This window comes from Lissotriton helveticus, chromosome 4_1 (genome assembly GCF_964261635.1).
Source record: "Lissotriton helveticus chromosome 4_1, aLisHel1.1, whole genome shotgun sequence".
In the NCBI taxonomy this organism is placed as follows: domain Eukaryota; kingdom Metazoa; phylum Chordata; class Amphibia; order Caudata; family Salamandridae; genus Lissotriton; species Lissotriton helveticus.
This window is the reverse complement of record NC_136063.1, coordinates 1,220,697,423-1,220,712,853: the sequence shown is the minus strand read 5'-3', so window position 1 is coordinate 1,220,712,853 and position 15,431 is coordinate 1,220,697,423. Positions and strand designations below refer to the sequence as shown.

At 42.0% G+C, this 15,431-nt stretch overlaps 1 protein-coding gene across 1 annotated transcript in view; it reads right to left on the bottom strand.

Annotated features, from left to right (window-relative positions):
* LPCAT1 (lysophosphatidylcholine acyltransferase 1) overlaps window positions 1-15,431 on the bottom strand; it is a 585,759-nt gene that overhangs the window by 23,599 nt on the left and 546,729 nt on the right. Inside the window, exons 12-13 of the mRNA XM_078685765.1 lie at window positions 13,496-13,594; window positions 10,685-10,826 (exon numbers count right to left, since the gene is read on the bottom strand). Of these exons, the coding sequence (XP_078541891.1) occupies window positions 10,685-10,826; window positions 13,496-13,594 (241 nt within the window). The remainder of the gene's footprint in view (window positions 1-10,684; window positions 10,827-13,495; window positions 13,595-15,431) is intronic.

Sequence of the window (15,431 nt, the reverse complement as noted above, 5' to 3'; positions counted from 1 at the left end):
AAGATAGTTTATTTCAGGATGGTTACAAGATGATAAGTAGATAGGAACAAGGCCACAGAGAGAGACCCCACCAGAAGCAGCCAGCATGCTGCTCAGCCCAGCCAACTGTGGCTATCTGACTCCCAACATTCTATGAAGTGACATCACATGAGGATTGCATCACATGAGTATTCCACAGGGAGGGAAGGCATAGCATAGAAGAAAACACGTCAGGAGGGGACAGAAAAGCTCAGAGTCCACAAGAGACACAAGAATAAGACTTCAGTAAGAAAACAGAAAAGAAGAAACAAGCAAGAAAATGAGGAAAAATGAAAGGTTCCCTATCTAAACACCATTATCCTTAAGCAAAGACAAATATGAAATGCAAAGATAACGGTGCAAAAGTAGTAATAAAAATACAATATAAACAGAACATATTTAGCAATGATAGCATAAAAGTCAGTCAGTTAAATAAAGCATAAGCTAAATATGTAAGCAAACAGACACAGAGGACTGTAGGAATGTCAATGTGATAAACACCACATATGAGCAGATACTCATGATGTAATAGGGTATAAACCCATGTAAATACAAAAGGACTAAACCTTTGCATAACTCCCTTGTAAAAAAAAATGTAACGGACAGCGTCTGGGTAGATAAGAACCCAAAATATAATGCACAGGGACTGACAATAAGAAATGTCTGTGTATGGACAAGTGGTGCGGAGTTACCACAACGTTCACTAATGTAAAGTGAAGGTTTGGGTAGGAACCCAAAACTGTGAGTAGTAACAATGGGTAGGAACCCATAAACATAATACACAGGGACTGACACCCTTGCATAGCTCCCAGGAAGGAGGAAAAACCAAGTTGCGCACACCCTACATAGGGTAAACAAATGAGAAGTGACCGTGTATGGACAACAGATGTGGAGTTACTACACAGTGCGCAAATGAACGTTTGGGTAGGAACCCAGAAACATGGGTAGAAACCCATAACCATAAATGTGGGTAGGAACCCGAAGCAATGGATAGGAACCCATGACAAATCTCTATGGATAGAGAAGCACAAAAGATACAAAACTGACTAAACTGATGCATAGTTGCTCTGTGAACGTAGCAACACAACTTAAGACATAAAACAGTAGCTGTAAAATGAGCAGATGGGACATAAACCCACTGCTGGCAAATGGGACTACAAACCCATTGCAAACCCAGAGTAGGGGAACAAGAATCACCTGAGTAACAATTGCCTGGAAACTCCTTTCTGGAAGAGAACATAACAAAGACATACCAAGAAACGATAATGCAATTATATGCTGTAAACAATAAACAACCTCCTGTCACAGAGTACATTTAAAAAAAAAAAAACTGGCCTTTTGCTTGAAAAATATGCACAAGTGGAAACATTAAAATGAATGTTACACCTGTAACTCTAAATATAAGCAGTAATAAAATTCCACATACAAATATTCATTTGAAGGTATGAATGCAAACCATTAGGTTAAATTTAAAATGGACATTAACATAAGCAAGATGTGCATTATCAATGTAGATTACAAGAAATACATTAGAAAGGCGAACCTGTACCAAAAATGATATCCCTGTGGAAATAAATGCTTGTTAGAATTACGATTTAGCTATTAATTAACGTGCCCAGAAGATGGCGCTCTAACTCCAGTATGAATAACATAGGTGGCTTCCACTACATTGAATTAGAAAGATTACATTTCCAATACTGTTACATATTCCACATTCTAAAGTAGATAGCCCTGATGAACTCGTCACTGAAAACTGCAGCAAAATAAAGTGGCTGATGTTATCCCTACATAACTATTTACTGATGTAAGATGAGGAAAACAGACAGGAAGAAATATGCATGGAGACATAAACGGAGCAATAATATTTCCAGGAAAATCGTCTCACTGAAATACAAATAGATCTTCAAAGACAGCGTAATTCGAAGAATCATGTCTGCACAAATCACCAAGTAGTGAAGATTTCACTAGAGTGCCGGACGGAGTGAAGTCTTTCTGAATAACTTTATCTCGTGACACGAGATCGGCAAAGACTTGAATTACACCAGTGAAGAGATGTCAAAACAAGATGGCGGGACGTACAGCGACGTCGCACCGGGTGGCTCAAGGCAGAAGATTGCTCCAGAGATTCCTGTGTAGTTGCGGTGATGGTGAAGAACGTCACAGGGGAAAATGAAGAGTCATCACAGGAGCAAGATCAGGTAAGCTGCGCGCGCTGTGAAAAGAAGCACGCTCTCCTTTAACCGCTTCCGTGCGGCGCCGATTCCCCCCCTGTGCTGGACATTCCAGAACAGGGTGCGGTCGTGACGGCTCAACCATGACTGATGACGGAATGGTTCCATCACAAGCATCGAAGGGGTTAAGCAGTAAAAGACAGTTGAACTGCCACCACAGCCTGTGTGCACCAAAGGCAGATTAACTGCCAATATTTGTCATAAAAACAAAAGCTACATGTCCTCACCCAGTAACACGGAACAGAAGAGCCAAAGTTCTCCACTTGTACACGCAAGAAATGAGCAGTCACAAGACGTTTCCCTTCCAGCTCAAGCTCTGCATACATTAAAATGAAGGTGAAAGCAAAATAAAAGTTAAATATTCCTCCATTAGGTGGCAGCAAGTATTCATTCCCTCAAGCTGGCAAAGCTAATGAAATTACACCACCATTTAATTTGTAATAAAACGATGGAATTAACCCTTCAGTTCACAAGGCTCTCAATCAGCCCTCTGTCATACTAAAGCTTGTAACTGGATTACTTTTAGCTCACCACTGCTGACTTTGAGCTCCGGTTCTGGTTTTCACCATTCTTTTTATTATTATCTGTTCCGATTCAGATTTTTCTTCCCCTCTTCACAATTCACTGTAAGTTGAGATAAAATAGCAATTGGAACATCTCTGATGTCAGGCAGCAGGCAGCCGATCAGCAAACAGAAACCGGTACAATATCGTTATTATCAAACAGTGGCCCACTTCAGTTGGGCGCAGAAAGGTAGCAAGACTGCAGTCATTTGAAGAGCAGAAACATCTGCAAGAAACAACTGTAGGTAGAAACTGTCCCATTGCAGATACGTGTGAACGATGTCATGAGGGCACTGCTCCAATCCAGACGTTAGTAGGCTCTCCAAATGAACAGGAACAACTGGCAGACAGCTGTAGGCGACCGATGTGAGGTCACTGGTGGGGTCAGGATGCCAGTTGGGGTAACTTGACTTAAGTTGCAGGAGATTCTGCATTGTAAGTTGCTTGAAGTCCTTGGAGAGGTGACAGATGTAGGTTGTTTTAAACCTCGTCGCCAAATTGTAATGATCAAGCCCACAAATGATCATGTAGTTTAAAGATGGTTCATTTCAGGATGGTTACAAGATGATAAGTAGATAGGAACAAGGCCACAGAGAGAGACCCCACCAGGAGCAGCCAGCATGCTGCTCAGCCCAGCCACCTGTGGCTATCTGACTCCCAAAATTCTATGAAGTGACATCACATGAGGATTGCATCACATGAGTATTCCACAGAGAGGGAAGGCATAACATAGAAGTCCAGATACCACAACTTGTTTTTGCGGCCTGAAACATATAGACAATGAGGTAATAGAGATGATGTAATCGGCCCTGCAAGACATAAGTGAGCTGATCTACCTGCTGAGAAAACTTCTCAAAATAAAGATACATTTGAAGCAGAGAGGTTCATAATGACATAATGACCAGGCTTTTTACATCCGAAAAATGTTAAACCGATATTGATCTTTACCCCTTCGATGCTGATGACGGCCCCCAGCCATCATGCATCACGGGGCTCGTGTGGTGATGACGGCTGGAGGCCATCATAAACACGCCCACTCGCGATCCTGCCGCACAGGCGCAGAATCGCGGCCGCGCCCAAGGGGTTAATTGGTGGCAAATCAAGATCTTAAATTGTGTATGTATTCTGTAAATTTCTAATGATTACCTATAAGAAATTGCGCACAACAGTAATCAGATCATGCATAGTTTCCACACTTGTGATCATTGCAATGTGTGCATCTATGGTATGAATAACACAACATACTTAACAACAAAATATGGTAAATATGGTAAGACGACATGCACTATCTGGATTTACATTATTAGTCTGCTTTTTGATATCCCCCTTTGGGCTATAACCGGTAGCTAGCACCACACCATAAAATATGTGTAATTGGCACACAAAACAGTCAGATTATCGGATCCACGCTTCTCTAAAGCAATGCAATTTTTGGAAAGACATGTTAACGATCGCATAAGTTTGGCATTTCTCTGAGACACTTGAAATCGAAAACAAATCATAAGAATGACAATTTGGTAAGCTAAGGCCTATAATGCAGATGAAGGGTTACATTGGTCCTTGGGTTGATAATCCTAAATAGGTTACATGTGACAACTGTCTTTTGACGAATCATCTAACCAAAAATAACATTTCATCACTCAGGAGCCTTGTTTCTCAATAGTACGTTAATTAGGAACTCTCTGTGATGTTTAAGATTAGTAGTTGATAGGATTTAGTAGTATTGACTAAGAACCAGAAAGTTGTTTTGCATTAATCACATTTTACCATAGTTGTGCAGCCAGTTACATTCTGCAGCATCAATTTGATCTGTTGGATTTGCCCACTTATGAATGTGGTAAATTAATAGGGTCATAATTTCAATATTATACTATACCCCAACTTGTCCATTCTACAAGTACCAAGGTGCAATGCACCAACGAAAAAGGAAAAAGGTATAAGGATGGACATAACACTTGGCCACAAGATGGTATTATGGCCTAATCATCGGAATAAGCCAGAGAACTCGGGCAAAATATTACGTCTTTATTGCTAATTTGCATGCATTATACACATAATTTTTGTAATAATGAAGGTAATGGTTTAACTGACTTATAATGAAGTGCAGAGTTTTGCGGTATAGCAGTGAAACCTGAAGATGAAAGCTGCCTTTCAAGCTTACAAGTATGCAGTGTGTGTGCAGCAGCTTCTTTGACGAGGTAGCAGTGTTTCTGCTATAGTCCTCAGAGGAAGAAGTAACCAACTATGCACATACATAATTAAAGTTGGTTTGATAGACATAACCAAGGGGTCCATTAGGATGGCAGACGGATCTCCACCGCCAAGCAGGCGGTAGCGATCCGTCCGCCATCCTTGCCTGTCCGCCACCTTTCTATCCCCCCACCATATTACAATGGCAGGGGGGACTGTGGCGGAGGGGAAGACCGTCCGCCGCTTTTCCGCCGCGGTCGACTTGCGACCGCGGCGGAAAAGGCCTGATATGGTGGCGGTGTCTATCAGACACCGCCAGCCATATTAGGATGGCCTGGGAGGAATGCCTTTCCGTGGCAGCAATGCCGCCACAAAAAGGCATACGGTTCCTGCTTTGGGGGCCCGTTGCGGGCCCCCAGATTGAAGGGGGGGTGGGGGGTGCACATGGGGGGTACCTATGGTACCCCCCTGCATTTGCATGCACAATGCGGCAGGCACCGCGCGGTGCCTGCCGATTTGTGCATGCAAATGCACAGCATGCATTTTTAACTTTGCGGCGGGTGCTGCTTAAAGCAGCACCCGCCGCAATGTTAAATATACGGGATGTGACCGCCAGGGTGGCGGTCACATCCTAATTTCAACGGAGGGAACGCCGCTGCCCCTGCGGACGGTCCCTCCACCTCGGGGGTGGCGGACGGACGCAGGTCCGTCCGTCATCATAATCGACCCCTAAGTTCAACAAGAATGTACAAAACTGTATGCAGGAGTATATTACAAATATAACAATCACAAAGAGTGGTTACTGCCATTCATGTGTATGACTTTTGTAAGAGATTGGGTAATTTTCTGCGAATGATGCATGTCCTTCACAAGTACTAAGCACCCAACTTTCTATTCAGTGGGAACCAAGTATCCCTTCGGAACACTAGACTTTCTCAGGGTAGCAGATCAGTCCAAGGCCTGCTCAGGAGAGGTAGTGTGGGCTAGTAACCCAGCTACACATCAACACTCAAAAATTAATTGCCCAGTCAGTGCGTTTTCTTATAAAAAGGAAAGTACTTTTTTTACACACACACACACACACACACACCCACACACACACACACACACCCACACACACACACACACTACTTAATATTATGTCCTAAACCACAAATCTGTACAGTACAACCAGGTAGCTAGAACTACCTTTGGCACCCTTATATCATTTTATACCCTTAGTGGGTTCTGAACCTATAATACCCCACCTATACTAGATTCAATATCACATAAGGGAGTGTCATTGTCAATAAAGCAGACCTACTGACTGCCAGGGGGTCATCTTATTTGTAGAAGCAGATACTATGTTATTCTTTATCAGTGCAACACCACTGAAAACAATGGGGACAGAACCAATATGCATGCAACAATGTACATGCAATAACCCATCTTTGAATTTAATGGGGTTGACCTTGCATTTTCAGCCATCAACAGGGCCAATAAAGCACTGAATTAAATAACACGAGTCGCAGAGTCTTGCTTATACTTTTACTATGATGCCAATGCAGGCGTAGGACCATCCAACAAGAGTCCCTGCACTTCATAGCCCAGGTACAAAAGCACCAGCACAAGGGGGCTTTATAACAATGGGAAACTTCTCCCAGGGCGAGGGATTCAATGGACTGAGACTTGTGGTAGCTTTGAGAAACATACGGGGGCTGTTGCAGATTTTCAGAACCACTCTAGGGTGGGGGGCTGCTCCACTTCCTGCAGCCCCCAAACACCATTTGGAAATGTTGTGGGGCTCCATGAAGCACAATATGTAATTTGCAATTTTTTGAGCCCTTGCCAGGGGTTATGAGGCGCTCCATTCACCCCAAACAAGAATAATGTTTTAGAGGCTTTGCCAATTCCCAAAAATGCTTTGTGATATGTATACCGGCCTGGTATCTTAGGATCCTTTTTCAAAAACCAGGAGCCCGTGCCCACCAGGCACTTGGGTGCAGCCTTCTAGCGGAGGCAGCATGGGGGGACACTCTCGTGGTGGTTAAATAAAGCTAGTGGATTATTAATCTTGTAGTATAACTGTCTATGTTCCTTTTTTAAACAAACTAAATCTGCACGAAGCAAATATGACAATTTAAAACTCAACATCACAATAATACAGGCTGTAAAAACATATTGGAACAAGCACTGCAATAGCCAATAAGACTCGTCTTTGTGACCTTATAAGTGTTTAGCACTGCAGTACATTATCTCCCACTGGCATGCCCACACACTCTTAACATCTTCGAATAATTGTACAAGTTTTTTTATTTTATTTTTAAAGTCGATATGAAACGAGAAATGTTAAAAAGTTAAACTATTGCTTATTGTTAGTTGGCATTTTTTGTTTATTTTTCTCCTTCACACCCCACTCTTACCGTACAATATGTGATTATTTTGCTGTTTTTTGAGAGAGTGCCACATTTGTGCAGTGCCCCTACGGCTCACTTCTTGCCAGCACTCTCCGTGCTGGATGTCAAATCCAACGTTGACCAGAGAAAAAGGTAGTTTACGGAACCTGTGTACAAGAGCAGGCGATGCCCGGAAATATATTAAAAATAATAATACAAGCTGGCACTTCGGAGTGCACCTGCCCTAAATGACAAAACTCTACTCTTCACTCACACTTGCTGCAGCCCCAGCTCCCAGTAATAAAATGCACCTATTTGTTTTCCACCTTTGTTCTCACGCGGTTTTCTTGTCTTTTGTTTATTTGTGTCACCACGGCCTCTGGATAAACAGTACGCGATTGCACATTTAAATATATTTTGAATCCTGTCTAGAGCGGTTGGTATTTTTATAGAGACTTTATGCACCCAGCAAGGCTTACATAAGGCACACACACCATATTATTCCACTAGAAGTCTCTGTGAATTACGCAACTTTTACCCTGCGTCCTCCTGCTACTAAATAGAAGGCGTGGATAACTAGGTTACTTTATAGGACGAGATTTGTTGCATCGAGTATCTGCCTTGTGGAGAGGGCGCTTGTTCCCTCAACCTGTCTCTAGAAAGTCCTTCAAATATATATTTTTTATTAACGTTACCGCAAACGTATTAGGCTTAGGGTATTGAACGTATGTTTTTTAACTTCACTTCTTCATTCCTCTGTTAACATGCACTACTTTCGCCTTTGCCCCTTTGCACAGAGAAAAATATCCCAATATTTATGTTTTACGATTCTGGTAAGGACAAGTGATTTTTTTTTTATTATTAAAAAGCCTAGACTTTCCCATGCAATTCTGCCTCCTTTTATTTCAGATACGATCGGTAAGCCGGGCCCTGCTTGTGCTCCGAACTGGAAGTTCTTAAAAGCAGGTGCTGAAACGTGTCCCTATCGGCTCTACATTTTGACCCTCACCTCCAGGATGAAAAGAAAATCTTAACTTTGCAGTAGTAACACTGCTTAAAGCACACTTCAAAGATTCGTTTTAGTTCTTTCAGTCTCATCATTTCAGAACTGGAGCATTTTCAATATTATATACAAGAAAGCCATAGTTGTTGCTAATTTTTTATGCAACTAACCATTGGCAAAGTCAAGAGTTCTGGATTGTTGTAGCTATAATGTTACTTGATGTATCATATGGATGCAATGACCGAAACAGCACAATACCAGTCAGGCAGCACATTATGCTAAGCACAGATTTTTAGCTTATGTGTTTTTTAGCCACAACCTTACTTACATCGCCACGCCCCTTTAAGAGACCCCCTCAGTTTTTTTCATCCCACTTAAAACCCTTGGTAAGATAACTTAAAATGTCCTTTTTGGTTTGCTGTTTTAACTTGTTTTGTTTATATTTCTCGGGAGAGTAGCAAGGGGGATACCAGGTGTTGCTGATTTTTCACTATTTAAGTTTTTTCTTGGCATTGGTCGTTGGGAAGGTGGGGGCCCTGGGCAATTGCCCATTTTACCCATGCCTTCAAAAGCCTTTGCCTTAATATAAAAGAAATTGTACTTGCATGAACCTTCGCCTGTGCCCTTCTTTTACACAGAAGTGCATAGTTTATATATTAAAAAAAAATACATTCCACGTTTTGTGGGGCGCTAAGCCACTTGGGCCTGATGTGCCATATCCTCATAACTAGTTGCTGACAAAAAGATTCACACCTACATTCATTTTGCTTCTATCTACCACAGCCGACTTATTCGGATAATTGCATTAGAAAAATTATTTGCACTTCTCTGTTTTTCCATCTATTTAACCAGGTGTGCAAGCTGTCGCACTTCCTTTTACATGGCAGAGATTAAAATGTGTTGCATCCCTGTTCCACATCAGTGTGTGTGTGTGTGGAGTGAATAGTTGGGGTTGTCCCACCTAGGCATGTTACTCAATGCTTAATTTGTAAATAAATATGTGCTAGGGCTATTGTCAAGAGACCACTGCCACTTGCTTCACACATTGCCTCTGCCATGCTGTCAATGATAGTAACAACCCAACTACTAAGCTTCACACTCCTACAAGTGTGACAATTCAGACTATTCCAGAGCCCCAAAGTTATAGGAATGGCTTGGGCGGCAGGTAAAAGTCATTCTCAATGTAAATTTAATTAATAATTTACTTTTGTTGTGGTCATCGGAGATGGTGCCACCTTGTGGCAAACTGTCACAAGTGCAGGTGCCGACAATTAAATGCCAGGGCCAAGTACCTGAAACCACTTGACTCAAATTAGGCACTGATGTTACTACGTCTCTCTAGGTGGCAGCAGGTATGGGAGTGTAACAGAAAGAGGTCCAGGGAAGGAGGAGGTAACCAACTAGCTGCCCCTGGGAAAGGGTGCAGGGGTGTTTGGGGTAGGGGGAAGTCTGGCAAAAATCCCATATTTATCAAAGACCACCTTTACACACACGTGCCATCTGTGCCCCACTTTTTGCAAGACTGTCCCAAAGTTGAACGTTTGCGTTGAACATTTGTGGTGCAGTGTCATGGAGGCAGCGCCATGCACCGAGTGGTGAGGAAATGGCGTAAAGAAAAAATTGTGTACTAGAAGAAAACATACGCCCACTACTGAAGGGACCCATGTAGCAGGGGCAGTCGCCAGAACGGTAATAAAACAGACACAAGACGGGACAAATGTTCACTGTTTACCAACAAAAACAGTGGAATTTGTAAAAGCAGACCACCAAGCAACCAATCAAAAAGTGGTAGGTGTGTTCCAAGCCCACAGAAGGATTGCATCATGCCTCGCAGAGCAGTGTATGCGTGCTGCCTCTAGGCTTGACCTAAAAAGCAACTCAAAATACTTAGAAGTCTACCTATTACATAAAAGTGAACCTAATAAAATGTTAGAAAGACAAGGAGTACCCATCCCAATCATATATTCACAAAAATATGAGTCCTTTAATTTTATTTCCGTAAAAAGGATTTTAATATTAAAAGTTGTTCAAATTAGTAAGTAGCTTCATGTCATATATGTGATGGGTATTTGCCCTGGGCGTCACCAATTTCCACTGAAACAAGGTTTTATGTTTGTTATGCGTCTTTTGTAATTTCGCCTCTCTTTAACATAATGTAAGGCTTGCCTTTTCATATTACTTTTACTAGATGGTATATTTCATAGCTTGATGACAACTTGGCCAGATCAATTTAGGGATGCTGATGACACACAGTACAAATACCTATGATACATTTCATTTTAGACAATTGTACGCAGATCTTACCAAATTTAATTTTCCCATTTTCCTCATCATCTATCGCTTGAAAAAGGTCTGCTACATTAAGCTCCGACACCCCCAACGCTGTTTTCAGAATGCAATTAAAGTCCTCTTCAGATATCGTTTCCTCTTCTTCAGACTGGTACAGCTACAAAAACAAAATAAAAATACTTCAGTCTAATGAACAGCTACAATTTCCATTGGAGCCAAAAGCTGCAATTCACTATGTGGCGAATGGCTGGCTGTGCAAATCTATTAGGCTACACAGGTGTGTGTTGGGTCTGAATGTAACAGTTTGTGTAAAGCCATGATGCACAATAGAAATCGGTTTGGGGCAAAGCAAAATTGCACCTATCCTTAGTGAATCTTATATCTTAATAGGTAAGGTGCTATGGACCGGAGATCCAAAACCCCTACAACTCCTAAGACACTAACTGTCTTAATTTCCATGAACAACATACAATGGTCCAGCACTCTAATTTCAATTGTAATTTGCAAGAGATAAATAGTTTTTATATATCCATTAATCGATCAAATTTCATAAAGACAGTGGCAGTTTAGCAGAGTAGTTTTCAGCAAATTTCTTTATTCTTAAATTCTTTCTTCAGCAGCATAAAAGACCGTAGCCAAAGCTTTTCGTCCTCTCGGATTTCTTCAGGGCAAAAACACATTTTCTTGCGGTCTGTATTTAAATCATACACAGCTGAATTATTCTCCTTTGGAGATCTGATAAAACTCGAATATATCGGAGTTTTTTTAAATACAGTGTATGGTGTTTGTTAAAATTCAATTGTTGATTTCTCATGCTGGGGGGGAATCAGTCATTATCAACCGTTCTCCGTATCATTTCCTGACAGGTTTTTGAAAAGGGTCCGCTGGCACGGCACGGTATTTTTTTACTTTACATTTTTTCACTTTACATTTGGCTATGCACTTATAAGGGTGACGACATGTTCTGATTTATCACAACACAGAGCGAAGGCAAGCGGAATGAGTTTGTTCTAGAAAATGATCAGACCAATGGATTTTCTTTGGATTTGCATATTAATAGGCACATGATTGCCTTTGGGGCACACTGACCATGATGCTAATTACACCAAAATAGAGTGGTGTGTTGGGTAATGTTAACTTCGTGTATTAAATCAATTTAAGTTGTGTATTCTGATTGGTAACAGTATGTTTTCTTTATAGGTTGGCCCAAGAGGAAGGGACTCCAATGTCCCGAAATGTATCTGGCACAAATAAGAGTGATTTGTTTATTGTTTATGTATCTAAACGTGGATGCACACTGTTGATGTATATAATATGTAACTTTCTATGAACATGAATTGTAAATGTCCAAATACTGATTGTCACATTAATGTGGAGTAATGAAAGTGACATTTATATTAAATGATGTGAATAATTTGAACAGAAAATGTCTTTAATTTGATTCTTGTTTGAAGAGTTTGTAGGTCTTAAGAGAGACTAGTGAACAGTGCACGGCACCAACAAGTTGACTAACTTACAACAGTGCTGCACAGAAGGCCAGGCAATTACTTGGGGTCGATGGTCCCTGTCTCCTCGTGTAGCAATGGTGTAATTTTCAATCAAAGGGAGTATCAAAGTGGAGAAGCGTGGCTCAGTGGTTAGAGGCGGCAGACCCGGAAGCTGAGATCAGCTGTGGACCAGGGTTCGATTCCCCGCCTCGGCGGGTCTCGGGCTCAAAAATTCCACGGACTCAACAATTCTCGCTCCGGTGCATACTCGACTCACGGGGTCACACTCTGCGACTCTGGGCAATAGCTTGCTTAATCTCCACTACGGCCCCTCGCGGCGGGATGCCTGGCTTTCACCTTGTGAATACCCTGCCGGGGTATCTCACAGGGGAAGACCAGGACGGGTTCCCTAAGCAAGCGCCTTGAGACCCCTGGGTGATTCGTGCGCTATATAAATCGAAATACATTTACATTTACATTTACATATTTCCTTATTACATATCGTGCAATTCCTTCACTAACCAACTCCATCCCACTGCTTCCTCAGACATACCTTAACCCGGGTAAGGCCCTACAAGCCTTCCTGGAGAAGGAAGGCAGGTCGTCAAACTAACAAATACACAATTGCATCCACTTTCTCTACTTCTCCTCTGCAGCTCTCCTCACTTCACACTAATAATCCCTCTCCTCCTACCAATTATACTTCTTTTGGAAGGGTTGCCTCCTTACCAATGCACAATCAATTATCAAATTCCATCTAGACTTCTGATCTCAGATGCAAAACTGTGTCTACTGTACATCACCAAAACATGGTTAAGAGATGACGCAACCCCAGTGTTCCATAGCACAAACATCCCTTGATATGGAAACCTCCCTTATAACTGTCCTCGAAAGACCAGAGTAGGTTTTGAAATCATCTTCAACTTATCTTCACAAACCATGAACAATTGGGAAAACTTGTAGCCTGCTCTTAAGCCTCACCTTACCCATTCCTACAGACATCCAGATCTCCATGAACTAAAGCGCAATTGAAGATGCTCTCCTAGATGCCATTTCTGACATCAGCTCAAACTATGATAACCTTGGGATCGTGAGAGCCCAGAACATCTGGTCCAATCTACCAAACCTTCCCTCATCATTTCTTAATGAACGCAAGTATTCATTTACTAGCATGCAGTTCTGAGGGTTTATGTAACGTAGGAGGTTCTGGTAAATGCAAACGTTGCAACGTTACCCCGATGGTGAGGGCTACCACCCTTGGATTTATAATAAGAACATTTTGGCTGTAATTGTTAATGTCAAAAACGCATTAAATCCTAATGTTTGAGGTCTCACTTGCCTTAAACGCCAGCTCAATCGTTTTTAAAGGTTTCGAAGGTCGACACACAACCGACAGAGCGATGATGTATTCTCTGAGATCAATGGCACCCTCTTCAGTCTATAAGAAACAAGAAATTATCTTACAAGTATTTCCAGTGTGTCTTTCCAATAGCTTTAACTTACTAACATTGTTTAAAAAAAAAAAACAAATGGCCATTAAAGAGAATGATCAACATGAAACTGGCAGTACCTAGTTGCCCCTATAACGTAGTATCAACAGCAAAGATAAACATTCCAAACATTGCACTGCGGTAGCCACTCAAGATGACGATTTGAAGGATAGCCGGGTTGTGTGGATAGCATGTATTTTATTTCAGACAATAAACAATATATAAAAATGCACAGATGTTTTTCAAGTCAATGTATTTTTCTGCAAAAAGCTTTAACAAAATGTTTGTATTCGGAAAACAGTTATGTTCAAACAAATATAAAAAGAAATTGAATAAAACATTTTTATTTTTCACAATTAAATCATTGTCTGACAGGTGAACAATTTTTCATGGTTCCACATTTTTACCGCATAGGTCCCAAAAGTCTCTTAGCAATGGAGGCGGCTGGTTTGATATAAATCTGTGAAAACGATATACAGAAGGAAATTAAGGGGAGGGGGTGAACACTCACATAAAAAAATGTCATGTGAGATGCCAGCAAGAGGCGGCATGAGCAGGAAACGCCTTTCGGCTACACTTTTTCTGCAAGAACCAATCTCTCCCAGCAAAAACTATGCACAATTTCAAGCAATTTCACATGAAGTTAAACTCTGGAATTTTGCTGGCATAATCACAATTTTGCACAGGCCTAGCCCTGAAACACAGTGTTTGTTACATGGCAAAATTCAAATCCTTCTTGTGTAGGGTGACTAGATTTTCAGAATGAAAAACTAAGACAGCTATAGACATAGAAATAAGCCTATGTTTTGGTCGGGCCCGGATCACGGTCACAAAAGGGTTACTCTAAAAATATTTAAGTTCACTTGAGATATATATATATATATATATATATATATATATATCAGCGCACCTCCTTTAAAGAAAAGAGTAGAAGCCACAGAGGGGGGGTGCCAGGGAGCCAATTTATTCTCATGAGTGCATCAGGCAAATGCATTTCGGCCGTGAGGCCTTCTTCGGTGCCCAGTAATGCTGAAATGAACAAGCCCCTTCTCCCTGAACTGCTATAATCATCCGGCTCAGTTCTGATAGGTTGTGACCCAGTCCCTCCCACTCCGGCCGGTGCGGGATGTCCGACGTGCAGTCCCCGAAAGTTCAATAGACTACACGTCCCGGAATGCTCGGTTCCAGCAAACGGAATCCATAGGGTAGGGAAACACCACACTGGATGAAAATAACTGGCAGGTAAGTCAAGGAGCGGAACGTGCCACCATTTCTCTGTATTCTTGAGTTAAAGGCGCTCCCTCGGGTCCCCACATCGCAACAACCATAAGCACCCAGGTGTACTTTCCGCGTGGATCCGAGTGGCCATACACCGAGCCCAATGTGAGGCTGAATTGCCTCAACAACGCTTCTCCTTCTCCTGGGGTCACATGGTGGACTCCAGATAATCTTCTACCACAGAAACGCCCAATCAGCAGCCGGAGCTGCCGCTGCCAATGATTCCGGTGTCTCTTATGCTGCGTGGGCTTCTGTACGTGTCACAGGCAAAACACGGTGAATTGATATCAGCGCTCCTCCTTTAAAGAAAAGAGTAGAAGCCACAGAGGGGGGGGTGCCAGGGAGCCAATTTATTCTCATGAGTGCATCAGGCAAATGCATTTCGGCCGTGACGCCTTCTTCGGTGCCCAGTAATGCTGAAATGAACAAGCCCCTTCTCCCTGAACTGCTATAATCATCCTGCTCAGTTCTGATAGGTTGTGACCCAGTCCCTCCCACTCCGGCCGG